Source organism: Temnothorax longispinosus, chromosome 7 (genome assembly GCF_030848805.1).
Source record: "Temnothorax longispinosus isolate EJ_2023e chromosome 7, Tlon_JGU_v1, whole genome shotgun sequence".
Classification (NCBI taxonomy): domain Eukaryota; kingdom Metazoa; phylum Arthropoda; class Insecta; order Hymenoptera; family Formicidae; genus Temnothorax; species Temnothorax longispinosus.
Genome location: NC_092364.1, coordinates 2125621 through 2152779, shown reverse-complemented (window position 1 = coordinate 2152779; position 27159 = coordinate 2125621). Strand labels below are relative to the sequence as shown.

The 27159-nt window shown below is 38.9% G+C and overlaps 5 protein-coding genes across 5 annotated transcripts in view; 1 reads left to right on the top strand and 4 right to left on the bottom strand.

Moving 5' to 3' along the window:
* Positions 1–65: 65 nt before the first annotated feature.
* On the bottom strand, positions 66–2445 carry LOC139816702 (myo-inositol 2-dehydrogenase-like). Its single transcript, XM_071784367.1, has 4 exons — positions 2285–2445; positions 1595–1840; positions 939–1320; positions 66–767 (listed from the first exon to the last, which is right to left on the bottom strand). Exons 1-4 carry the CDS (start codon positions 2365–2367, stop codon positions 312–314), a joined length of 1167 nt encoding a protein of 388 aa, XP_071640468.1. The 5' UTR covers positions 2368–2445; the 3' UTR covers positions 66–311.
* A 2351-nt stretch (positions 2446–4796) lies between these two features.
* LOC139816699 (myo-inositol 2-dehydrogenase) lies at positions 4797–7212 on the bottom strand. The gene is made up of 4 exons (XM_071784365.1): positions 7053–7212; positions 6351–6599; positions 5694–6075; positions 4797–5522 (listed from the first exon to the last, which is right to left on the bottom strand). Exons 1-4 carry the CDS (start codon positions 7133–7135, stop codon positions 5070–5072), a joined length of 1167 nt encoding a protein of 388 aa, XP_071640466.1. The 5' UTR covers positions 7136–7212; the 3' UTR covers positions 4797–5069.
* A 60-nt stretch (positions 7213–7272) lies between these two features.
* Positions 7273–11378, bottom strand: LOC139816704 (uncharacterized). Its single transcript, XM_071784374.1, has 4 exons — positions 10955–11378; positions 10396–10643; positions 9638–9783; positions 7273–9175 (listed from the first exon to the last, which is right to left on the bottom strand). Exons 1-4 carry the CDS (start codon positions 11010–11012, stop codon positions 9034–9036), a joined length of 594 nt encoding a protein of 197 aa, XP_071640475.1. The 5' UTR covers positions 11013–11378; the 3' UTR covers positions 7273–9033.
* Positions 11379–11972: 594 nt separating this feature from the next.
* Positions 11973–15623, top strand: Echs1 (Enoyl-CoA hydratase, short chain 1). The gene is made up of 7 exons (XM_071784301.1): positions 11973–12147; positions 13626–13832; positions 13975–14099; positions 14183–14387; positions 14894–15013; positions 15103–15170; positions 15271–15623. Exons 1-7 carry the CDS (start codon positions 12048–12050, stop codon positions 15334–15336), a joined length of 891 nt encoding a protein of 296 aa, XP_071640402.1. The 5' UTR covers positions 11973–12047; the 3' UTR covers positions 15337–15623.
* A 2504-nt stretch (positions 15624–18127) lies between these two features.
* Positions 18128–27159, bottom strand: part of LOC139816647 (uncharacterized) — a 33928-nt gene continuing 24896 nt past the window's right edge. The window contains exon 8 of the mRNA XM_071784297.1: positions 18128–18296. The gene's annotated coding sequence lies outside the window, so the exon portion shown is untranslated. The remainder of the gene's footprint in view (positions 18297–27159) is intronic.

The window sequence follows — 27159 nt, the reverse complement described above, 5'->3', positions numbered from 1 at the left end:
ATAACACAAACAAAATACGAGGTAATAAATTGTGATCTTATAGGAAAAGATCCGAAAAAGAAAAATCACATTTAATAACATTTATTACATATCTATATTTTTATCACATATGTATTTTTATGTTTAATAACATTCATTTAGAAAAGTACCATTTAAGTATTTATTTAAAGAAGGTAATAACATTTATTTATAAGTCTTACTGTTTTTTTATACGCGATAATCAGGCAATTTGCTTTATTTGTAACTTACAAAAACTGTACCAAAAAAATCTTTGCTGACGATAACACTTTTGTTGAAGTCATGTTTCCTCATTAATTATCAGGCAACTCGCTGTCCGTCCATTTGAGAGTCACAATTTTCCCCGTGCGAGCGGACTCTTCGCAGGCCGTAGCGATCTTACTCACCGCCAGGATCTCCTGCGACTTGACCAGCGACTCAACCTTACCGTGCACCACATCGATGAAGTGATCCAACTCTCTTCGATAGCCGTTCATGTAACGGCTAGGAAACGAGAAACAGATCGGGGCGGTGGTTGGCCCCTGCAGGTCATACTGCCGCTGAACGGAGTTCATCTGCACGTTGTTGGCTTGCACCATGCCCTTCGGTCCGAAGACCTCCAGTCGTTGATCGTATCCGTACGAGCTGGTGTGCGACACATCGATCAAGCCGACGGTCCCTGACGGGAAGTGCATGATCACCGCAACCGTGTCGAAGTCCCCGACAGTCGCTTTGATCTCCGGGTCATTCGCGTCGGCCAGGACCGCAACCTGCAATTGTATTTCCCATAATTTTTTTGTACAGTCAACGACGATTCGTACAACTTTTTAAATCTTTCAAGATAATTACGAAAGATAAAAATTCGCGTTTTCCCAAGATAATAACTGCTACACATATAGACGCACGAAGTTGCTGTATATGTGAATATGTGAAAATCGCACCTTGTCTGGGTATTCCCCGATAACCCAGGTAACTATATCGATATCGTGGATCATGGTGTCGTGGAAGATCCCGCTGCAAGTTTTCAAGTACTCTAAAGGGAGCAGGGGAGAATCACGAGAGACCGATTTAATTGTATGGACGTGTCCGACCTCCCCGTTGTGAACACGGTCTCGCACGTTCGAGTAGCTCGGATCAAATCGCCGCTGGAACGCGCAAAACAGCGGTTTACCGGCTTTTTTGGCTGTTTCGTAGACTTTGGCGGTGTCCGAGATATTCTCCGCTATAGGCTTCTCGCAGAAGACCGCCTTCTTCGCTTCCAGAGCTTTAATAACGATATCCTTGTGCGTGTAACCCGGCGACGCCACGATGACCGCGTTAACGCTTTACGAATCATGAAAAGCGAGAATTATATGTTTGCTTATATAGATATGAATTTGCGTTGTAGATATAGATCTATATTATCCGGTTATAAATGAAATCCATATTGATATAATCTATAATACAACATTTACATTATAGATATAAGTCCATATTATAGCACATAATTTATTATGCTTAATTTTTAATTTAACTTTAACTCTACTTTTAAATTTATTTAACTTTTAGCTTGATTATCGTATCGGTAGCGCTTTTTCATTTTCATACAGCCACTTACTTGGGGTCTTTGAATATCTTGTCAGATTGCTTGCTATTTAGGAAGGTAACGTTGTCCAAACGCCAGTACTTTCGCACATTTTCCCACTTGCTCTCGAGATCCTCAACAATGTATAAAAGCTGGACACGTGTATTAGAAATTATATTCGATATATGTATCGTCCCGGCGTGACCCACACCGAACAGAGCCAATTTAACTATAGGTTCCTCCCGGTTGTCTGTCTTCAGGGTGAGGTCTTCTATATATCTACGAAAGATCTTTCTTTTAGTAAAAAAATATCAGAAACAGAAACAAGACTTAAAGATATCTCGAATATATTTCCGCCCTCAAAGGCGAAAGTAAAAAACCGCGTTAATTGTGGCGCTCACATATGTAAAAGTCATTTACAAGCTCAATTGCCAAGATCACGAATCAGACGGGATAAACGAATAAAATTAATTCATTACGATTAATAGATAATTTCCATTTCAGGGACCAGAATTTTATCAAACGTACATCCACCTCGCTCGTCGTGTCGGCTTTAAATTGAAGTTACAAATCAAATTGTAGCAATAAAATTTTAGGAACGTGAAAGTAAACGCGTTCTTCGGAGATTTTTTCGTCGAAAGGATCTTATATAATTGAGTATTCATGATGTATCAGTGCGAACTTAAATACTCTCGCGCGATGGTACAAGAATTAATTACTCACTTGCTATAGATATAATCTTCCGCAGGTGGTGAACTCTTCGGCTTGAGGTATGGAGACGTCTCTTTGAACTTCACAGTTGCCATTGTTATTACGAATTGTATATACTTCGATTATCCCGAAATCTGTTGCGACCGAAAGACCGGTTTATGGCCAACGATGCTTCGATAATAGCTTCTTATATACGTAGAGACGAACGGAAGTGGGGGCTGTTTACTGTGACGAATATCGTTTGGAAATAGATAAAAGATAAATTTTCTAATCTCTTAAAAAACGTATTATTGCTAGTCGGCACTGCATAACGATATAAATTTTAAAGGATTTCTGCTAAACAGAATTATCGTTGCTAGCCGATAAGGATTGTCTAAATTCCTCCTTGGATTCTCTAAATATCTTCATCGTTTTTATTTTTATTCTTAATAGCAAATAATAACATAACATATCCTAACAATCTTCTTAATAAATATAAAGAGATGAGTATAAAAGTTTTTTGCAATACGAATTATTGAATAATTAATTGAAATATGTAATCTTTATTATAATGTGATTTTTTTTGTTAACAGTTGATGTGTTTCTCGCACTAAACACATGTAAAAAAAAAAATAAAGTTGGAATTAAAACAGTTTAATTCGATTGTTCCAAATGTATAAAAAGAAGGCTTGTTGGCATCTTAAAATACATTTTTACTAATTATTAATGTGCTTCGCTGCTACAAAAGCGTCATTTAACCGATGCTTGACTGCTAGAAAAGCTTCCAATTATATACGATGGTTCTATCCATTCATTAAACTTATTCACGAGCCACAATGAGAGAAGTGCTGCGATGCACTCGTCCAGAAAGCGAGACAAAGAGAGACAGAGAGACGAAGTAAAATGATGACAAAGAAGACTTTAAAATGTTTCCAGCATGGTCGACTGTGCTGACGGTTTAATCATAAAACAGACTTGATTTATCTACGAGATATATATTTACGTAATGTATTTCTATAAGATTATGCAATTACGTTCGTAATTCTGCATAATTATCGAGCGATGCCGCTGTATTTGTTCAAATCGTTATCACAGTGACCTGATGACATGTATCGAACGAAGGACCTTATCTCTGTAATTACGCTAGCCATTTGTTGATTATAATTTTAGGAGAAACCCGTAAAAACTACGCCTTATAACAATTAGACGTACTTCTAATTGAGACGTAATTCTGATTGTTTTCCAGTGTGGCCTTTAAAACAGAAATAGCTGTTATAAAAGCTAAGATTATGTATACGGATCGAGTTAATATTGTCGATAAACAACTTGTAAATTTCCATATGCAATATTATTAGGAAGAACAAGGGGTTATCGATGAATCGCATGTTACACATATATCGTATCTTTGGAATCAAAATAGTAGATTGTAAAAAGTAGCAAGTCATGCGCCTTAATTTTTGCTTTTAAATTTAAGCATTTTAAATAAATACTTAAAGTAATTTTATTTTATGTTTTAGTGTGTCTCGTTTTCGACAAAAACTCCCTTATCGTCCGATTAACGGGTCACCATGCGAAATCGCGATCTAACTCGGTGTTCTCTTACCTGCGTTTGCCCATCAGCTTGGCGTTTGCCAGGAACGCGAAGAGCACAATTGAACGCATGGTCGTGAGAGTCAGCATAAATAAGCGATAAGATTTTTCTACACACCTCTCGATGCATGTATCTTTCGCGGTATTCTTTGTAGTTTTTTCATTTACGTGGTGAATTATGGACAAATGTATATTCTAGTATTAATAGACTCTAAATAAATCGAGCACGAAATGCGATAGACAGAATCTTTTGCGCTAGAACATCGACTTTATGGCTTGATAATGTTTCAGAGACTTGAATTTGATGTTGGACTCAGCTCAAACTCAGTTTCTCATTATTTACCGAAGAAATACTGATGACTTAAAAAAAAAAGGATAATTGAATAATGAAAGTCGAATAAAAAGATTTTCCATTTTTTAAGAAAGATATTTGTTACACGATAGCAGTTATGAAGAAACATTTCCTACGCAATGTGTATCCAACTTACAGATTATGTCGATTTTATACTGCTATTTTTTTTTGACAAGGTATTTGGTACATTAGTGTAATTTTTTTGTCATAAATAAAACATGAACAATATGGCGTGATTTATTTACCAACTAAACATTAATTTAGCGAAAGCTGTTAAACGATAATAATATATGTACGTATTGTAGTTATATATTTCCGAGATAATTTCAACGGAATTAATTCAACCTTTATTTATGATTTACAATCTAAACAATATGGAGTGTGCTGGAATAGCCCAATGGGAAAGCAGTTGCTTTAGAGCAGCAATTAAACAAACAATTCCAGTTTGATTTCAGTTCTACTATTCCGCACATAATATAAAAAATTTTTAATGGAAAATTTTTTATTTTACTAGGATAGAAATAATAACACAAACAAAATACGAGGGTAATAAATTATGATCTTATAGGAAAAGATCCAAAAGAAAGGAAGAGAAAAATCACATTTAATAACATTTATTACATATCTGTATTTTTATCTTTCAGATACATCATTTTGGATAAAAGAAAGATTCGCATACAAATTTTAAACGAATAATATTCATTTAGAAAAGTACCATTTAAGTATTCATTTAAAGACGGTAATAACATTTATTTATAAGTCTTACTGTTTTTTTATACGCGATAATCAGGCAATTTGCTTTATTTGTAACTCACACAAACGGTACCAAAAAATCTTTGCTGACAATAACACTTTTGTTGAAGTCATGTTTCCTCATTAATTATCAGGCAACTCGTTGTCCGTCCACTTGAGATTCACGATTTTCCCCGTGCTAACGGACTCCTCGCAGGCCGTAGCGATCTTACTCACCGCCAGGATTTCCTTCGCCTTGACCAGCGACTCAGCCTTACCGTGCACCACATCGATGAAGTGATCGAACGCTCTTCGATAGCCGTTCATGAAACGGCTAGCAAACGAGAACCAGATCGGGGCGGTGGTCGGCCCCTGCAGATCATACTGCCGCTGAACGGAGTTCGGTTGCTCGTTGTTGGCTTGCACCATGCCCTTCGGACCGAAGGCCTCCAGTCGTTGATCGTATCCGTACGAGCTGTTGCGCGACAAATCAATCAAGCCGACGGTCCCTGACGGGAAGTGCATGGTCACCGCAACCGTGTCGTAGTCCTCGATCGCCTTGATCTCCGGGACATTCGCGTCGGCCAGGACCGCAACCTGCAATTGTATTTTCCATAATTTTTTTGGACAGTCAACTACGATTCGTACAATTTTTTAAATATTTCAAGATAATTACGAAAGATAAAAATTCGCGTTTTCCCAAGATATTAACTGCTACATATAGACACGCACGAAGTTGCTGTATATGTGAATATGTAAAAATCGCACCTTGTCTGGATATTCCCCGATAACCCAAGTAACCATATCGATATCGTGGACCAGGCAGTCGTGGAAGATCTTGCCGGACGTTTTCAAGTACTCTAAAGTGGGCAGGGGAGAGTCACGAGAGACCGATTTAATTGTATGGACGTGTCCGACCTCCCCGTTGAGAACACGGTCTCGCACGTTCGAGTAGCCCGGATCGAATCGCCGGTTGAACGAACAAAACAACGGCTTGCCAGCTTTCTTAGCTATTTCGTAGCATTTGGCAGTGTCCGAGATATTCTCCGCTATGGGCTTCTCGCAGAAGACCGCCTTCTTTGCTTCCAGAGCTTTAATAACGATATCCTCGTGCGTGTAAGTCGGCGACGCCACGACGACCGCGTCAACGCTTTACGAATCATGAAAAGCGAGAATTATATGTTTGCTTATATAGATATGAATTTGCGTTGTAGATATAGATCTATATTATCTAGTTATAAATGTAATCTATATTGATATAATCTATAATACATAAATTACATTATACATATAAGTCCATATTATAGCACATAATTTATTATGCTTAATTTTAATTTAACTTCAACTCTACTTTTAAATTTATTTAACTTTTAGCCTGATTATCGTATAGCGGCAACGCTTTTTCATTTTCATACAGCCACTTACTTGGGGTCTTTGAATATCTTGTCAGATTGCTTGCTATTTAGGAAGGTAACGTTGTCCAAACGCCAGTACTTCCGCCAATTATTCCACTTGCTCTCGAGATCATCAACAATGTATAAAAGCTGGACACGTTTATTAGAAGTTATATTCGATAAATGTATCGTCCCAGCGCGACCCACACCGAACAGAGCCAATTTAACTATCGGTTCCTCCTGATGGTTATCTGTCTTCAGGGTGAGGTTTTCTATATATCTATGAAAGATGTTTTTCTTAGTAAAAGAATATCAGAAACAGAAACAAGACTCAAAGATATCTCGAATATATTTCCGCCCTCAAAAGCGAAAGTAGAAAACCGCGTTAATTGTGGCGCTCACGTATGTAAAAGTAATTTACAAGATCAATTGCCAAGATCGCGAATCAAACGGGATAAACGAATAAAATTAATTCATTACGATTAATAGATAATTTCCATTTCAGGACCAGAATTTTATCAAACGTACATCCATATCTCGCTCGTCGTGTCGGCTTTAAATTGAAGTTACAAATCAAATTGTAGCAAGAAAATTTTAGGAACGTGAAAGTTAACGTGTTCTTTGGAGATAAATGATTTTTTCGTCGAAAGGATCTTATATAATTGAGTATTCATGATGTATCAGTGCGAACTTATAATACTTTCGCGCGATGGTACAAGAATGAATTACTCACTTGCTATAGATATAATCTTCCGCAGGTGGTGAACTCTTTGGCTTGAGGTATGGAGACATCCCTTTGAACTTCACAGTTGCCATTGTTATTACGAATTGTATACTTTGATTATACCGAAATAGCTGTTGCGACCGAAAGACCGGTTTATGGCCAACGATGCTTCGATAATAGCTTCTTATATACGTAGAGACGAGCGGAAGTGGGGGCTGCTTACTGTGACGTTTGGAAATAAATAAAAGATAAGATAGAAAAGAGGAAATAGATACATTTTCTAATCTTTCAAAACATATTATTGCTGGTCGGCAATATGCATATAACGATATATGTAAATTATAAAAGGATTTCTGTTAAACAGAATTATCGTTCCTAGCCGATAAGGATTGTCTAAATTCCTCCTTGATTCTCTAAATATCTTCACCGTTTTTATTTTTATTCTTAATAGCAAATAACATAACGTATCCTAACAATTTTCTTAATAAATATAAAGGGATGAGTATAAAAGTTTCTTGCCATATAAATTATTTAATAATTAATTGAAATATCTAATCTTTATTATGTTAAAAGAAATTAACTTGGAATTAAAACAGTTTAATTCGATTGTTCCAAATGTATAAAAAAAATTAGCTTTGTTAGCATTTTGAAATACATTTTTATTAATTATTAATGTGCTTCGCTGCTACAAAAGCGTCATTTAACCGATGCTTGACTGCTAGAAAGGCTTCCAGATGGTTCTATCTGTTCATTAAACTTATTCACGAGCCACAACGAGAGAAGTGCTGCGATGCACTCGTCCAGAAAACGAGATAAAGAGAGACAGAAGACGAAGTAAAATGATGACAGAGAAGACTTTAAAATGTTTCCAGCATGGTCGACTATGCCATGCTAACGGTTTAATCATAACGCAGACTTGATTTATCTACGAGATATTTACGTAATGTATTTCTGTAAGATTATGCAATTACGTTCGTGATTCTGCATAATTATCTGCGATGCCGCTTCATTTGTTCAAATCGTTATCACGGTGACCTGTAACATGTGTCGAACGGAGGACCATATCTCTGTAATTGCGCTGGCCATTTGTATAGTGTTTTAGGAGAAACCGTAAAAACTACGCCTTATAACAATTAGCTTCTGATTGTTTCCCAGTGGGGCCTTTAAAACAGAAATAGCTGTTATAAAAGCTAAGATTATGTATACGAGTTAATATCGTCGATAAACAACTTTAAGTAAATTTCCATATGCAATATCATTAGGAAGGACAAGGGGTTATCGACGAATCGCGTTACATATCATATCTTTGGAATAAAAATAGTGGATTGTAAAAAGTGTCGCAAGTCATGCATCACGCACATTAATTAAACCGCACGCAAATCAAGATCACGTAAAAAGAAAAAGGGAATAAGAAATCCGCTCGAACGAATTACATAATTTATTCGGATAACGAAAATTAAGTAACAAGCAACAGCAACAGATTCACGAGCGTAGAATGCGCGTTCACCAGAATCGACGCCCGCGTTCGTTGATAAGATTTAATTAAACGGCACTTTAATTAAGTGCCCTCTCGGCGCTCCTCTCATTCTGAAATCAAGTAGGACACATGTTTTTATCGTGCGACAATGATCACGTTCGGCAGATGCAAACTAGATGAGATCGATTTTCGGGAAACGAATTTAATTGATTTTCTTTCAATCAATCACGAAGCTTGAGCATATTAATCCCATCTTTTGCTCCGCAACTGCATTTGCCGAACGTGTCTAATGTCAAAAGGAGATTTGTGACGACACCACCGACTGTGCCAGCGAGAAACTCAAAGTACAACTTTAATTTTTAATTACAACTTCAATTCGAGAACGACAGAATTCTTCGGCGAAAGATTTGTGATTATCGGCCGACGAAAATTTCGTGAATATTTTCAAGAAAGGAAATGAAGACAACGTTTACTACAATTTTTTTTTTTTATTAGCTAGCACACACTGGCATCTCACAATTCGTCGTTTGTCTTACGATATCCTTGCTTCGGCACGAAAGCAACCTCGTCCCCGTAGCTTTCCACGTACGCCGACCTTTTTCTTCTGTCGCCTCCCGGATCGGCGTCGATGAGAGCTATACTGGATCTAGTCGGTCTGTTGAACAAAAGTACCGTTATCACGTGAAACATTTTGTAAAATTTCCGTCGTATCTCGTGGAGATATTCCTTAATAAACCTGATATTAATTTCTCTCTGTGAAAACTTTAACTTTAATTTAATATTGAAGTTATTGAATTGTGCTACTGTATTATTCGATTTTGAAGGAATAAGTTTGCAGTTTATTCTTTAATTAATTAATATACATAGCATTATAATAGAAACAATAGCGTGTCCAAGAGAATCACGTGAGAAGAGAATAACAAAGCGGTTGAAATAAAATATTGTTAATTTACTAGTATTTTTCACATTGAAATAATAATTGCCGATGTTTTTTACGTAGTTTACTCCACGCACCGTAGAAAGAATTGATTGTATCTCCGTTAAACTTATGAATAATTGAAAGTACATGTTAATCATATCGAAAGTAAGTTGAATTAATAACGAAATAGCTAATTACCTTTTTTCACTCCCATTAAGATCCGCCGTGACCGTGCGAACACGCGGCGTCGAGAAGTCGCATTCTAACGTAAAAGCGGCGTCACCGGGTGTTAACAGCTCGTCATCGTGCTGAATCACCACGACGTTGCTGTATTTTTCACCGTCCTTTCACCGAAATAAAAAAGATAGAAAAATATTAAACGATACAATAAATAATCAGTAAATACTTGGTCTTGAAACACCACAGCAAGTAAATAAAGTTTACCAATCTATTTTGCGAATAATTTCTCGTAGAGACAGGAAGTAATTGTAGCCTATTATTAAGGAACTGATAAAACATCAAGAAACAATTAAAAATTCCATATGAAAAAATAATTCATATGCCGACTTTCCTGTTGCATTATTTATCTATATTAATGAATGAAAATGTGAGAGGGAAATTTTAGAGATTAATCGCAAGATATATACATTCGAAAATGTGATAGAATAAGTTACACTTTCTACGGATAATTCGTAGATATCATTTCTAATATACACAGTGATTCACTTGATGACAGTGAACTTGATCGAGTGTTTAGAAAATAAGAAATTGTTTATAAGCTTTATTACTTTCGGAACACGTAACGTAAAAGAAAATGAACGTTTTTCTGTGAGAAAGAGATCCACGCTTTTTCGAGCGCTTAACGACTCGTTCTGTTGATAAGGCTCATATTGTATAATAACGACATTTTTAATTGAGAGAAAGCATTAATAGGATAAACGCGATAATTTACGTACCCTTTCAGTGTCACATTTGTGTAGAGGGATGCTCATGGTGAAACTTCTACCGCGAACCGGATCGAGGAAGCAGGACGGCTCTCGGGAATGGAAGCTACCCCGCGTGTAGATCACCCCCGAGAAGTCCTCCGTAGTTTTAAGCTCGACGGTCATCCTTTCGGCGCCGCATCGCAGCCCCACGCGATCGTACCCCTCGGTGGACGCACCTATCCGCATGTCTTTGAACAGATCCTGCTGCCAGATCTCTTCTGCAATCGCGCAATCAGTTTCAGGTTTTTTTTTTTTTTATAAAATTTAATAAAAGTCGGAAACGAAGATGCAACGGCGATTTATTTTAATTTTGTAGAAACTTGGGAATAATTAATTTTGAATAAAAATAAAATTTAAATAAAAACATTCTGAATTTTTGCTTTTAAATTTAAGCACTTTAAATAAATACTTAAAGTAATTTTATTTTATATGTTTCAGTGTGCCCCGTTTTCGACAAAAACTCCCTTATCGTCGGGCTAACGGGTCACCGTACGAAATCGCGATCTAACTCATCGGTTTTTTCTCTCACCTGCGTTGCCCATCAGCTTGGCGTTCGCCAGGAACGCGAGGAGCGCAATTGAACGCATGGTCCCGTAGAAACGGTAAGCGCGAACGAACGACCGTGAACTGGCGAGACGATAAACCTCTGGTTTGCTCAATGCCAACGTGCCCGTCTGCCGCCGTTTTACCTGTCTCCAGGGTGACTTTCTTCCCTCTCCACCCTGCCCACTCCACGTTAATTCGCGTTATTCCGAATCGGATACTTTCACCGCGTGACAAAACGAACAAGCGTCTTCTTCGCTTTTCCTCCTTTTTCTCTTATTTACGTGTCACGGTCATTACACGGATCATCGATTATTGTCGCGACTCGTTGACTCGGAGCTGCAGACTCTGGTACCTTTTTTTTTTAAATTTACGCAAATTATTTACGATTTACGAGAAAGTAATAAGACCGCTTTTTTCTGCAGTTATATAAAAAAATCTCGGAATTACTTGGAATTATTTATTTATCAGGTCTTCTGTTTTCAAGAATAAGTTACAATAAATGAGAAGTGTAAAGTTTTATTTTTTATCTTTCTTATAAAAATCTATATTATAATAACTAAATACATAAATATAAATAATTTTAATAAAAATTAACGTATTATGTTTCGCTATCAGTTTTCTGTTCAATTCTTAGGGCCACTTCGACCAAACTCCAAATTAGTCCATTGGAAATGACCAATCGCATTTGCTCATTAAGCAGATTGACAAATGCGATTGGTCATTTCCAGTGGACTATAATCAACGATTAAATTAATCGGAGCTTGGTCGAAGTGGTCCTTTTAATTGCGGTTTGAATGTGAATTCGCGGATTCAATTCTTCGGATACCAAAGCCCAAGTAATTCAAACGTTGCATTATCCAAATATTTCTAGCCCCTATCACTGCCAGTACTGAAAATCTGTAGTTTATGTCACGTACACTATAGCAATTTTCAGTAGGCAGTGAATATCGGAAGGAAGAATACTGTGTTTTTGTGAAGTTGGTAGAATTGTGTGATATCAGCGGCCACGAGGCCACGAGCTCCATTTTGCTCCATTTCACAAGTCACATTTATCTACGGGCGTCTGAACGATAAACATGTCTGCCAGCCGTGTGTCGCAAATTTTATTCTCGCGCGTGTCGCACGCCGCTCGAAAACCGCAGCAATTCGTCGCGCCCGCTATCAGGTGTTATTCCTGTAAGTATCCGAATTCATCTGCGATCCCTTCTCCATTCGCGTCGAACATCACCGGCCGGTCAGCTGACCGCGACATTGTTTTCATATGGTACACCCGCTATAACCGTTACATTACGCTGTCGGAAAACTTGTTTTCGAGCCTGATGCATAAAAGGAATTTGTTTGCGTACTGCATATTAATCTCAATCAATATAGAATACAAAATAGATTTCTTATGAATTATGATTATTTCTTTTTGTCACATCGTGCATATAATTTTTAATTTGCAACAATTGCAACATTGTGCGGTTTTAAGAGAACGATTTAGTCAATTGCCGTAATAAAATACATATGCGCGGTGTTGATAACAAGTGCCTACGTCACGAAATGATTATCGCTTTACTCGTACTCTCTGAGTTAAAATTCCACATGTCATACCGAGCACATATTTATGTATCTCAAGGAAAAAGAGAATATAAATTATATCTATATTTGTATAATCTTGTATAGATTTTGAAATAGAAATAGAACGATATCTCGTATATGATAAGGGCGATTTATGCCTGTAGCAACGTTCAGCACAGCAAACATGTCATTCCATTATTTTCCTTCGAACGCACATCTGATCTCGAGCGCGCAAAACTACTTTTCAGTCAGAATGTCTATAAAATTTATGCAAATCCTTGAAGGCAATTAAATTATATATAATTCTTTACGCAGTTTGCGTAAAATAATTCGCTAAAAATTTTGAAATGTTAAAAACAAAATCATGCTTTAAACTAGACAAGAAGTTAAAAGATCTCCCGCTCTCTCTGAGACACCCTATACATGGTACAAACCTTGTTATTCGTAGCTCAATGCACGCATTCCTGCCGTTATCTTCTTGACGATGATGATCGTTCTCGATTACATAATATAAAAAGAAGATATTGATTATGACAAAACTGCAATTGTTAAATGCCTGATAAATAATAACTTATATTTTTCCAAAACATCGAACGTCGATCATTAATATTAATTCTATCTATACTATAAGATATATTTAGGAGATAGAGGATATCTTCGGGATATGTTCTGGACGTCTTATGTGGGTATGGGTGCTACAGATAATATACATACCAAAAAAACAGTATTTCATTTTTTTTTGTTTCGGAATGCATTATTTAAAAATAATTATCAATGATATCTTTTTCTAGTTACGCATTAATTATCCGCAAGAAATATACAAATCATATGGGAAGCCAGCCTGTTATATTACAACTCTAATAATCGCATTTCGGTTAAAAATTAGACTTTTTATAATAAAAATTATATATAATACATATATAGTAAAAATTTCGTTATTACCCGAATACTTGAAATTTTATTACGATCGAAAATGTTATCTTGCTAATCATTATTTATTTTTTAATAAAAACCTAAATAGATATAAGTAATATAATTTTTATTTCTTTAGCTTTTTTAATAAAAAAAGTCTGTTCTAATCTGATTTGATACAGGCCAAACTAGCAATTACGAGTTCATTAAGGTGGAGACTGCGGGTGAAAAGAAGAATGTGGGCATTGTCACCTTGAACAGGCCAAAGGCCCTAAATGCTCTGTGCAATCAATTGATGACCGAAGTGAATCATGCTCTGGATCATTTAAACTCAGATTCGTCCATCGCTGCTGTCGTCATTACCGGAAACGAAAAGGCATTCGCTGCTGGTAAGACTATTCGCCAACTTTATTTCACTACAGTAATATTATTTTCTAACAATACACATATCGGGAAATTAAACGGATAATATTATTGGCATCTTTATTATAATATAGAGACGTATAGAGAGATGTATCTAATTATTCTCAGGTGCGGACATCAAGGAAATGAAGGATAATTCATTCGCATCGAACCTGAGGCAAAACTTTATAGCTCACTGGAACGGAGTTGCCAAAAGCAGGAAACCCCTAATTGCTGCTGTAAACGGTTACGCTGTAAGTAACGGAGTACCTTTGGAAAAGTATTTGCCAAAGAAGAAATGCAGTGAATCGATAGCATGCATTTTCGTTTCGTATAGTTAGGTGGAGGGAACGAGCTCGCAATGATGTGTGATATTATTTACGCCGGCGAGAATGCCAAGTTTGGTCAACCCGAAATCGCTATCGGTACGATTCCCGGCGCAGGCGGCACCCAACGGCTGCCCAGAATTATCGGCAAAAGTAAGGCTATGGAAATGGTACTCACCGGCAATATGATCTCCGCGGAGGAAGCAGAAAAGAGCGGTAAGTTAAAGATAACGCTTGATTGCAACCAGAAGGAACTTAAGAAGTTACTTGTACACATACATATTTTATACACATTTTTCATTTTATATACTGATTGTTTTGTTTTTGCATTTTTTTAATCTTAATCAATTTTAATCTTAATATTGTATTCTACTCATATTTTTCATCCCATAAATCGAGCTAGTTCTTAGTACTTCTTATGTATTATCATTTAAATAAATATAAAAAAAATAATATGTTATATGTTTCAACCTATATAAGATCATCTTCAGTGTATGATAATAAATAGTGGTAATTTGGTATTTATTTAAAATCTATATATATATATATATATCATTTTTTTAATATAAATTTTGAATCTAAATCATCTAAATTTTAGATAATACATAACAAGCACAAGAACTAGTTCGGTTCATTTTATCTCCTTTGATCTTAATTTACTGAAGCTTGAATATTTTAATTTTTTTAAATACTAAGTTTTTTTTTAAATCTTATCTATATAGGTTTGGTCAGCAAAATCTTTCCAACTGATAAAGTCGTCGAAGAAGCCGTGAAATTGGGCGAAAAGATTGCATCTCACTCACCATTGGTTGTCACGATAGCCAAAGAAGCTGTTAATGCCGGTAAAAATAATATTTAAGGGATTGCTTAAGTAATTTGATGTAATCCAAACTGGTACGCGACGTATCTAATTTCAATTCGTTAATTTTAGCATATGAAACTACATTGCAACAGGGACTTCTGTTTGAAAAGAGAATGTTCCACAGCACTTTCTCTCTGGTGAGAAATCCGTTTGTGATTATTAGTAATCTAAATATTCTAAATAATCAGTGAAAAGAATGGATTTATTTATAAGTTAAAATTTAATTTTTTTTTTCAGGCGGATAGAAAGGAAGGAATGACGGCTTTCCTGGAGAAGCGCCCACCAAAATACACAAATGAATAGATTTCAGTTATCTCTATCCGTAAGATTAAGAGAAGAGACGCGAAGTGTTAATGAATATTTTTAAAATTATTTTTATACTTTTTTGTAATAAGAATGTATCTACAACATATCTTGCCTTTCGCTTTTAACTGACTGATAAATCTATCAACTGCTGTTTGATTCTCTCTCTCTTTCTAAAAAAAAGGAGAGAGTCTGTTCGTCAGTTAAGGAGTTAGACATGAGATATTACCTGTTATATTTGTTACGACATATACATATATATGCTGCAATAAATCTTTTGCAAGAAACGATGCAATGATTGGCGTAACGTCTAAATGCAAGAACAGGCACAACGTCTAAATGAGACTTTTATTCGAGTATACTGCTCTTACATAACGTAGGTCTCGAGTATGATACATTTAAAGCTAATATATATAGCGTTGCAGTTAATATTAAAAGGAATAATAATTATTATTATTACCATAGTAGAAAGTGAAGATTAGATGAGAATATGTGAACCGTTATCGATGTCGCGAGTGACGATATCTATAATACTAACGAGATACCTCGAAAAACGGTAGGAACAACAGGATTTCGGTAAACGTCAACATAGCTTAAGTTAGAGTGTATAGCGGAAAATGCAATGCGTCACACTTAAACGACGTAATCCAGTAAGTTCCTTACATGTATCGTACATGTTTCTCAGATAAAAAGCCTTAAGGCTGTGAATTTTCGCGAACTGGTAGTAAAAGTAGTTAAAAAATATTTTACTTTCGAGTTTGTTTACAAAGAATACGATATCAAATTTCGCCAGTAAGAAAATCGATCGGGTCTCACGAGTGTACGTGTTAGCGTCGTTGACTAGCTAATACTAACCGGTGCGCACACCGTACGCACCACTTTTACGCTTATTACAGATCACCCATAACTGCCTCTGCCGCATTCTTACATTAAGAGAACTAACTATCCTTAAATACTACGCACACACTCGTGTTTCGCTGCCTCTGTTTTTACTCTTTACATTTCCTTTAAGTACGTGTCAGAAGATGGGAGTTACATTATCGGGCACACATCGATCGTTACATTTCAAGTCGGGAAGTTTTAAGAAGTTCCTCCGATGTTTCAAAAGAGTATACATACAGCGGAATTGTTTGGACAATCCTTAAATAGATCTGTTCGTTCTAGCTGCACTTTCCTCCTTGTTTCTCTCTCTTTTTTTTTTTAAAGCTTGAATATATATCCATGTCATTTTAAATACGGAGACAGCAGCTAAAATTGCATTTGCGAATTATTATTTCATTGCTCCAATGCTAGTCTAAATACTTAGCATTGCTAATGAGAAATCGAGGGCTCTAAACGTAAAGTAACATCAATTTTTGTCTTTCTTCAAAATAGAAAGTACATATATCTTTTTCGTATTTTACAAATTAAATCCTTATCCGAATTTTTCTTATTTTGTAATTTAAGAAAGATATATTGTCGGGGTCTTTCGGGGTCCGCAATAAATACGTACGGTGATATGTCGTGGTAACAAATGACAAAAAAAACGCTGGTCCAAAATTTGTACGTTCAAATCTCTTGGTCCTCGGTCTTGTGCGCGGATCGAATTTCGGGAACCTCTTAAAATTCGACGGATGGATCGTCTCGGGGGAGAGGGAGAGGTGAAGATGAATTGGTTGTTTATGTATATCACAGTTGCAAGCTCTGCCTCGTTAATTACGCTGGTAAAAATTATCGAGATTACGGAGAATATGAAGTACCGGTACTCTCTCCTCGCGCTGGGGTTCCTGCCGCTGGGATTTACCGTTTGTTGCGATTCTTCATGGTGAAGCGTCTCCAGAAGTTGCCGCTCTTCTTCGTCGGCGTCGAGGTAGGCGCCTCGTACGCGTAGCTGGACTCGTCATCCGTATCCTGGGCGCTGGACGCCTCTCTGATCGGCGATCCACCGTGTCCCGAATCCCTGTCACCATCCGTCCCATTTTTCTCCAGACCTGCAAGATATGGATTTATAACAAAATCCGAAGTCGAGTGCATCTTTTTTTGTGCTAAAACTTAGGATGCGAGGTAGATCTTATTTTGCAAATAAATTACCCTTTGAATCCAATTTGATCTTCTGATAGTCAGTTCTCAGAAATGTAGGAAATATTATAACTTCTTTTTGTTAAAGAAATATTACAATTTCTTCTTGAAGGAGTTATGTAAATTCTGATGACATTTAAAAACGAAGTTATTTGCTCTGATATTTCAAGGCGAAATATATTAAATTGTAATAAAAATTATCTGCTAACTTATTACATCTTGAAGAGATCTCGAAACAATAAAAAATAAGAAACTTCCTAATTAGTGGCCTAAATATTATCGTTAAAGATGTGACTATCAAAAGAAGCAAAGGGGCATTGAGGGATTAATTTTGACAAAAATAGATCTCTTACCGCCACCGCGCAGCATGTCGAGGAACGTGCTCTCAGCATTGCCACGCGTGCGTCCCTGCTTCTGGGACGGCGTGCCGAAGCTCAGACTCTGGATATTGATCTCTGCCTTGAGCTGCTCCGGCGGGATGTCGTCGACGCGAAACTCATTCGGGTCCTCGACAAAGGCCTGCTGCAGGTCGCGCATGATCTTCTTCCGTATGGTCTTCTTCATGGAGAGATGCCGTTCCAGGTGCTTCACGTCGCTCTCCGTCAGCGTCTTGCTGTTGTCGCGGCGACGCGACTTCTTCTTCTTGCTGTTCTTCGGGCTCTCCTCCTCGCCGGACGTGGAGCCCACCGACACGGCGCTATCGTGGCCGGGCGCCTTCTCCTCGGCCTGGCCGCGTGCGTTCTCCCATTTGCTGCCGAAGCCAAAGATGTCCCGCAGATGAGGGATGTTTCGGTCTACGGTCTGTTGTCTCGCCATTGCGATCTCGGGTCGCGTGAGTGGCAAGGGTGGCCTCGGATGGCAAGAATCACCCTCGGAGCTGACCTTCCTTGCGATTTCTTCTCCTAAAAAAAATTCAAAAGATATACAATTAGAAAATAACTACGAAATTAAGTGAGAGCGATTGAGTAAATTGGCAGATAATATTGCAAAAAGAATCGCGGCGAAACTTCGTCTACGAAGAAATATCGCTTCTCGAGACAATAAAGTTCACGCGATTACTTCGAGAGTTTCGGCCTCGTTCGCGGCCGATCCCTGCGATCGATATCGGGGATCGCGGAATCGCGCGCCCACGTTTTCCTTCTTCGCCGTGCTTTCCACCACGAGCAGTCTCGGTTTTATTTATAACGGCTTGAGTATAGTACCGGCCCACTCGGGTATTCGACCGAGATGATTGTATCCTCGCGCTGCCATTACATCCTGAGTGTCGTGAATCTTTAATGTTATCGCGGGTTTGATTCTCTCAGCTTTATATCCCTCCTTAAAATGATATATGTATATTATGTATATATATAAAACAAAATTTTTATCGTATTAATCCTCCCCTATTAATCCTGGATTAACAAAATTTAGAATCTCTTCTTTCTCGCTGTTTTTTCTGCACATTTCCTTTTTCCAATAAAAATTTAGAGACATTTGAATAGATAAATAACATTTTGTTATTTTTAACTACCCATGTCTCATAATTTATTATTTTAGCACAAAATAGTATTATGTTAATAATTGGTTCACTTAAGTTAACAACATATTGAGTAAAAACGACTGAAACGGAATATAATTTGACATTAAGAATTTAACAGTGTACGTAATTAATCAGATAAAAATAAAAATTAGCCATTTCAAAATACCGTTTATGAAATTGTCAAGCCATCATAGCTGCGGTTTGTGTTTCTTATTTCGCGATTAGATCTCCAAAACTGGCGCGAGTCGAGTCCATATTGCACGAGCGTGGGTGCGCAAAAGTCCGATCGCTTCTGCCATATGGATCGTATTCTAATCGATGCGCCGATTTAAAGTCGCGGTTGTTTGCGCAAGTAACCGACGCACGTATAATGCAGCTTGCATAGTTTAAATATTATTTCGCAATACGCGCGTACATGCGGGCAGCTGGTGGCCGACCGACGGCGGCGATTTATCTTCGGCTGTCCAGTCGGTCGACCGTTCTCCACAGTTTTCCGTCGCAACCGCGTACGCGGACCGCAACGCGACGCGACGGCGCGCGTTGCGTTTTCCGGTTCGACGGAGAACTCGTTTACGGGAGAAGAGGAAAAAAAAATGCCGTCCGGATATCTATATACGACCGGGATTGCGCATTGTGAATCAGTCAGCCGCGACCTGTGACCCGGCGGGCCGTAAACGAGAGGCCCCCCCGTTTTTCGAGCAATCGAAAACCCTCCACGCTCTGCGGGGCACCCGAGATTAAATATCGAACGACGAAGGGATATTTCATTTCGTCTATAAATGTCCAATGATAAACGATCTGCCGTGAATCTGGGCGTAACGTTATCGGAATCTTGGAATTATTAGGAAATAACCCTTTCTTTAAGCGTTATCGAAATATCGAATTATCCAGAACATCGATTTAACGCAACCGCTTATACCAAACCAGATAAAAGACTTTGGGGGGGAACTTGATGTGCACTTGACTGCAGATAAATTTGATTCCACCATCACGTTGTGACTCATCCACGATATAAATGGCGGTTCTCCCTCGATGCTGGTGTCAGAGCACCATAAGTCGGACCAATGTCACTGTCACGATTTTTCATGCTGCACGTGAGTCATTTAGTCGTTCAGGCCTTGCTCCGAGTCTTGGGAAATTACACGCGTGAAACGTGTTGGGCATTCCTCACGGCAATTTTCACGCATATTCATGCGATGTTCGCTTAATTGCGTTTATCATCTACTTCGAGAAGCGTACGAAGTGCTTCTTTCACGTTCTCACGATAGAGAACTGGTAATTTGAATTTTAATTCAATTTTAAATTTATATTATTTAATTATTAAATATAAATTCCAATTTAATATATTTAACGAAGACCTATCAAGTATTGTACGTCTGCTTCTCAATCTATGAAAAGCTCCTAAAGAAGACCAATTGATTTGAACTGAATCTTGAAAGAATCAAGAAAGGTGTCCGTGCGCCAGGAGATGCGGGTGCGTCGCGCCTGTACCCTTCATAACGCGTATTCTCCGCCACTGTAATCACCGTACGCGACCACAATCGAGGTGGTTGGGCAACGAGGAGACGAGGAATACGGTCCTCTCTCTTTCTCTCTCTCTCGCTTCACCTGGGTATATAGCAGCCGCCGCTGCTCGGCAACCAGAACCGACTCGCCGCGACGAAACGAACGATACGGCGAGATACCGGTCGCCACGCCGTGAACCAGAGACCTTTCACGTTCCCTTCGCGTCGGCTCTGTTATCTAACGATGTATATACGAGCGTTACATTCGGACTCAGCGCCTGGTAATCCAAGGATTCGCGAGCGCAACTCCTCTACTAACTTTGCAGCTGCGGAAACGCTATACAAATTACTGTTGTTCTAATCCTGTAATTTCCATATAAACCAGCCGGAGAAAATAGCGATGACGAAAGTTTAATAACTAGGAGTTTCTGTCGATGAATAATTATGAATTGTCATCTTCAACGCATCAATTAAAATTTATATCCAAAATAATTGAGGTCGAGTATCACAATAAAGTTACGGAGAACGCGTTAGCAACCTCATTAGCACATAGAGCGCTCATTTTAAAAATAGGATTTGAGACTGTTTGGAAATGAGTTTTTTATTTAATGATATTCCAAGTGTGTTTCTCGTTTTTTTTTTGTTCGGCCAAGATACCGCAGGTCCGCAGGCATGCAGAAGAGAGTACGGCGAGTGTTTCGGAGATTATTCTGGAAGACGATGTGCGTCGGGAGAGATTTCGGTACAACAACCTCCCGCACGCCCACGGGGCTAGGCATGGTGCCCATAATGCAGCGACGGCCACGATGTACCGTAAGGCCGCCGGTGCCTTCACGCATGGCAGACCGAAGCGAGCCGGGCATCAGGACGTGGAGAACGGGCGCGCGCCGCGTATCGATTCGTTCTTTCTCTACGAGTCGAATCGAACGCGGACGCGTCGCGACGCGCCGCGTGCATCAATATCTCCACGCATCGCGCATCCTACGAGCGCGTATCGACCTGAAAACGCGGCGGCCGTTCAGTAGAATCAAGATCTGAATTCTCGTGGATCTCTGGACGAGCTTATATACAATCTCAATTTATTTCTAATTCACGTTATTCTTTATTGCAAATTTGATTTAAATTTAATAAAGAAGAGGAAGAAAGAAGGAGAGAAAAAGGGAGGACTCAATTGAGAGTCTATATTTTTATTTTAGATCAATATTTTAATATTCATCTTTCACCATCGAACGCTGTCGATTATTGAAGCATAATTCTAAAAGTAAAGTGCTTTAATTTCAAAATTAATATTTTACCAGCATTTTACCTGCTCTAATTAATTAAATCGCTCAGTAACCTGACTAATAACTTTTCCGGTGTGTCTTCACTGTCTTCGACAGATTCGCACGAACGACTGCAGTTACGCATATATTCAAGCGAGGTCGGGTAATATCTCCGTTATCGCGCGCGCACACGAGAGCCCGAGGTTAAGCCTTTCACGAAGGAATAATATCTCAGAGCGGTTTTTACAAACGTAAACTCGGTCCAGTCGAGCTTGAAACCTTTCATTGTCTTTTTTTACAGTCACGTCTTACGTTAAATCAACCATTTACCATTTCAAAAATATTAGTTTCCATTGTCGCAGAGGAAGATACATAACTTTATGGGGTCCCGAAAAGACCGTTCAGCATAAAGCATTATTCACGCACCATCAGCTTCATTTTGTCAGGACGACGATTGCGGGGCATTTACCGCGAAGACCCCGATCGATTTCCAAAAGGACGATCGATGCTTCGCGATCGGCACGGCCAATTAAATCGCCTGACGACAACGTCTGGATGACTACTTGCCGGCGCGACCGGTCCTACCACTCCGTCCGCTACTGCTCGGCGAATTTTCGTGTCACACCGCACGATCGACAGCGTCGTTATGAATTCATAACGACATACGGCCGGGCCGTCCGACGCGAGAAATTAACGACCGGGGAGAATGCAGGATAACTGTTATTCCTATCCTCCTCGCCAACGGCGGCGATCTCCTCGATCTATAATTTGCGGAAACGAGTCGCCCGAGTTATGCCCGATTTCGTGCCTCTTCTTCGACTTCTTTAACTGTTTGATAAAACATTGTTTTATATGTCACGAAAGTTTTAGTGCTATTGTTCTTGTAAATTTTTTAAAATAAATATTTGACATTTCGCCTCTTTAATATTGGAATCTATTTTGAGTGTAATATTAAAATTACAATTTCACAAAATTGTCCTAATTCTTTAATTTATACAAATGTTATTTAAATTGTTGCGTGTAATATATAAAAATACATGCATAGATAAAAGCTCAAGAACTGTCATAATCAAATACGTAATTTTGAGCGAAAAATGCTATATGATAATATCGAGATGTTCACAAATGTTTACCGTTGTAATACTACCGCAGCGTTGTTATTGATACATAATTAATAACGACGGAACTACGTACGTACGTGTAATATAAGACGTCCTACATGAAAGATGTATGAAGTACTAAGTAGTACACGTTCGTGCGATGTGCCGATCGATCGTTTCGTATAGCATCGAATAAATAATAAATCATACATGCACGTTTTGAGGAAAGCAAAGTTATTTCTCACCAAACAATAAGCGTAATGCCTTGTGGGCATTTCATGACATTAAAATACAATAAATTGTCTTTGATGAAACATATTTTTTTCTTGCAAAATAAAAGAAATAAAATTTTGGAATCAATTTCCTCTTAACAAAAATTTAATTCGACATAATTTTGTATTTTCATTTCAATTTTATATCGTTCATTTTGAATATCTTGAGAATCCAATCAAATGTTAAAATTCAAAATTTTTATTTCAAAATTTTGTTTTTTCTCTGATTTAATGTTCAGGTTTGCAATTTTTCGGCAAATGTCCAGAGATTTTTTGTTGAGAAGATATTAACTCCGGATGTCCAAGAATACAGCTATAAACTGAAATTCCTGATTTTAGTTTAGCGGTGATCTGTCGAACAAAATAATATCCGGCTTCAACAATCGCACCTTTCAATCGAACCGTCCAATGTCCAATCCAATCGGGGAACGTTTTGATCCAAGGGTGTCACAAGCACGTTACACATCGCACCGTTCCGCACATTTTCCCGCAAAAAAGTTGCATCGTCGGCAACGTTCAAGGCTCGATCAAATATAACCACCCGCAGATCGAAACCCAACGCGAAACACTTGCCGCGAAGATCGTGGCGAGACTGAACGCGTTGCCGTGCTGAGCTGAGCCGAGCCGAGCCGCGCCGAGCCGCGACTTTCACTTCGATCGAGAGGCCCCTTCCCGACACGCTTATTCGCGATGCACCCACGCTCTCGTGTCTCGATCGCGACATGCTCGCGCGAAGAACGAGGCACGATCGCGATACGATGAGTCTGCCGTGAAATATGCTCCGATTTTTCGTATTTACGTGATAAAAGTTGATAAAAACTGAAGAATACTTAATAATAATGTAAATTATAAAATTGACAAGGTTAGATAAAATTAAATCTCTTTACAAACGATGACAAAATTTAAAATTATTGCAGGATGTCCTTGTAATTTAACATATCTATTTTTCTATAAAATAGAAAATTTTCAGATGACAGCACGAAATTATGATTCCTTCTTATAAGGAAATTTATGGTTTTATACGCGATTAATTAATCAGCGTTACTGCCATTGTATTAAATATGTAGTTTTAATGATCAAAGTTTATGCAAGCAATTAATCGATATATTCACGAATATTATATATTACCTTCTTTGTTATAACGCGATGCCGGAAAGGGCCGAAAACGAGGAAAATCTTGACCCAGTGAGTCAGGACGTTGTAAAAGATGATATCGCCGGAGCTGCTTCTCGTAACTCACATTGTACGCATGCAAATCTTCCTTTCTATGTTAATCAGGTTAACAGGCTTTCATCTCGACGCGTTCGATATGCCACGATTAGCCGGCGGGGGCGAAACGTAGAGACAAAGGTAGTAAAACGCGCGTCTCTGCACCGGACGCGCAAGTCGCGCGCAGCCGGCGCGCTGATCTTATCCGACGGTCGCAGTTTCCACGATCGGGGTGCATCGGGCCTGCGGTAACGCGAATTAGAGCTAAATGGGGCTCCCCCTCGTGTGAGAAAGGCCACGCATCACTGGGTTACCGAGTCGAAAAAGAAAAACGAAGTTGCTCCGATTGTTGCCGGTCGCGGCTGCGAATTTCTCACGCGGAGCGCGCGTCGAGTCATCCGCAAAAGTCTGTGACACGAATCAGACGACCGAAGGACAGAAGGGCGCGAGAGATGCGTGCAGCTGCAAAACGGCAGCTTTACAAATTCGCAAATTGGCTTTTGCCTCGGTTTCACACCGGAAGAGTAATTTACGTGCGAAAGTGGCGGTTCTTTCGACCGATTTCTCTTTAAAAATTAGAAAGAAACCAATCTCGAAATCGAACACACATTAAATTTCTTCACGTAGAGAAGGCTAGTTAGATCGCTGCCGTATACTAAATCCCTAATATATATCCCATAAATAAATCATTCGATAAAACCCGACGTGAAACCCGAAGTAAATCCCCGTGCGAAAGAAGCCTCGGCAGTTTATTATCTCGCTCTATACCTGAACGCGTTCCTGCGCGAAGGAAAAAGTCAGGCACGTTTCGTTGTCTCGCGGCCGCGCGGATCGCGTGCGCGGATCTATATCGGCGTTTCCACGATCTCTCGCCCGCGCACACGCTCCTCCTCGGTGGTTTTTTTTTTCGATACAGTCAGACGGTCGCTCGAAGTTGGATTTCCAGGTGGATTCACCGCTTCCGCGGTGAATGGCTAAGGCGCGCGCGTTTCGGAACAAACGAAAGCAGCGAACCGATTTCTTACGTAAAGTCTTTCCTTTCTTTCTTTCCGCGCAGCTTCTGTTGAGGGATGATACGTCGTTCGCTCGAGATTTTTGTACGCGTAGATTTCGAAACGAACGATCGGTTCGGTAGACGGTAGAGCTACGTAAGAGGACGCAATTTGCGATGGGAAAAAAATATCGCGGCTAATAATCTTGTAATTCCCGTAATATACAGGGCGTGATTGCCAAACATTGCAAATTGTCCCCTCCCTAATTTAAAGTCGATTTTACCTACTTTGCTTCGGTGAAACTTGATTTTAATTTTTACACTTTTGTGATTTTCTATATGTTAAGAGTCTTAATAACTCTCCGTAAATTACCATCCCACACGATCGAAAGATAATTGTAACAATTAACAATTTATAATTCATAAACAACGATAATTGCTCGGTCGGCCGACGTTAATAACATTTTCTCGGTGCACTCCGCTACGAGTTCATTAGGATTCTCATTGCGTTTTATTGTGCCGCCGCGGCGCCGGTTTCTCTCACACCGTTGGATGTGTCTATTTCTATATTGCTAACAAAACGGGTTGTCGTGTTAATTACGCGGTGAAAAGTAATTAGAACCGCCATGCTTATTTTCGAGCTAATAGTAGAAACAGTATCTTTATGTCAAATCTCTTCCTTTTACTAATAACGCAACACCTTAAAATTCGAAATAATAAGCAAGCTAATATAAATTTAAATTAATTAAATATTTTATAAAGACAATAGTAATTAAAAAAAATAGACTTCGAGAATAGTTTCGAGGGAGCTTACTGGGAATTACCGGTGGAATAGCCACAAGAAGATTAACTCCGCAATTTGTGAGAATGTAAAACAATATTTAAAACGGACGACCGGTTGCGAGATTATTTGCTAATTCTGATAGCGGGAGCGCCGCTTTTTTTCTCGGCTGCACGCCGCGTATTTATTTATTATTGTGCCGTTATTATAGCGTTATCAATTACTCCGTACACTCGGCCGTCGCCGACACGTAACCGAACCGTGGCTGATTATAGCGCCCACAGCAGCTGTTCGCGTCTATCGGTGCGCTGTAGTCCGTTCCTTGACTTCTCTACGTTGTACAGTTACTTCGGGTGAAAGGTGAGAGCCCTTCCCGCACCTCGCGGCGAAAAGAAGAAGAGGAAGAGATGCGATGGAAGGGAAAAGATTTTAAACAACAGCTCGCTGTAAATTAGGTAAATTAGGTAAAAAAAACCTTAATTAAGGAAAATAATCGTTCCGAAGCATCCTGTATTTTATATCCTTATTCTGTCACACTTCCGAGCTGAGAAATGCGTTCCGCTCAGCCACATGGGGCTTAACTTGCATTTGCGATACTGAGTGATAATTAGGCTAATTATAGAAGCGGCGCGCGACGTTTCTCTATCAGGTGTCTCAGAAAGACGACGGCGATTGCCGCTACTTATCCACCGTCTATTAAAATCAGAAAAAAGAGAGATGAGAAAAGGCGTGTGAACCCGGTCTCCTAAGGTTACGACCTAACCCGACGATCGCGGCGAAGGTTCTCCGGCCGGGCCGAGGAAACCGGTATTAGAGTCAATGAGAACTGGCTGTTTGCCCGGAGAATATGATGTCACTTTCGTCGAGCGCGCTTGTACTATCCCCGAGTCGACAGCTAGTCGAATCAAGGAAAAAGAGAGAAACAACGAGCAACAATACACGAGATGAATAGCAAACGCGAGAATTACGACGTTACAAGGCGATCGACTTGCTCCGATTTTCCTCGCGTTTTTCCTTGACACTTTTCCGCGCAAAACATTTAATTGACATCTTATAAGAAATGTACTAAAAGTAATTTTTGCAATAGATCCTAAAGATCCTTCTCCGAAGATTTTCTGCTAAAGAG

Bases quoted from the DNA above. Each gene is read 5' to 3' on its own strand.
- LOC139816702 (XM_071784367.1), bottom strand. From the start codon at position 2,367: ATGGCAACTGTGAAGTTCAAAGAGACGTCTCCATACCTCAAGCCGAAG. The intron at 1,841-2,284 runs GTGAGTAATTAA...GATCTTTCGTAG, and splicing joins GAAGATTATATCTATAGCAA to ATATATAGAAGACCTCACCC. The intron at 768-938 runs GTGCGATTTTCA...ATACAATTGCAG, and splicing joins TCGGGGAATACCCAGACAAG to GTTGCGGTCCTGGCCGACGC.
- LOC139816704 (XM_071784374.1), bottom strand. From the start codon at position 11,012: ATGCGTTCAATTGCGCTCCTCGCGTTCCTGGCGAACGCCAAGCTGATG. The intron at 9,784-10,395 runs GTACGTAAATTA...TTTCGGTGAAAG, and splicing joins ACAAATGTGACACTGAAAGG to GACGGTGAAAAATACAGCAA. The intron at 9,176-9,637 runs GTAATTAGCTAT...TTTGTTCAACAG, and splicing joins CTTAATGGGAGTGAAAAAAG to ACCGACTAGATCCAGTATAG.
- LOC139816699 (XM_071784365.1), bottom strand. From the start codon at position 7,135: ATGGCAACTGTGAAGTTCAAAGGGATGTCTCCATACCTCAAGCCAAAG. The intron at 6,600-7,052 runs GTGAGTAATTCA...CATCTTTCATAG, and splicing joins GAAGATTATATCTATAGCAA to ATATATAGAAAACCTCACCC. The intron at 5,523-5,693 runs GTGCGATTTTTA...ATACAATTGCAG, and splicing joins TCGGGGAATATCCAGACAAG to GTTGCGGTCCTGGCCGACGC.
- Echs1 (XM_071784301.1), top strand. From the start codon at position 12,048: ATGTCTGCCAGCCGTGTGTCGCAAATTTTATTCTCGCGCGTGTCGCAC. The intron at 12,148-13,625 runs GTAAGTATCCGA...GATTTGATACAG, and splicing joins CGCTATCAGGTGTTATTCCT to GCCAAACTAGCAATTACGAG. The intron at 15,014-15,102 runs GTAAAAATAATA...CGTTAATTTTAG, and splicing joins CAAAGAAGCTGTTAATGCCG to CATATGAAACTACATTGCAA.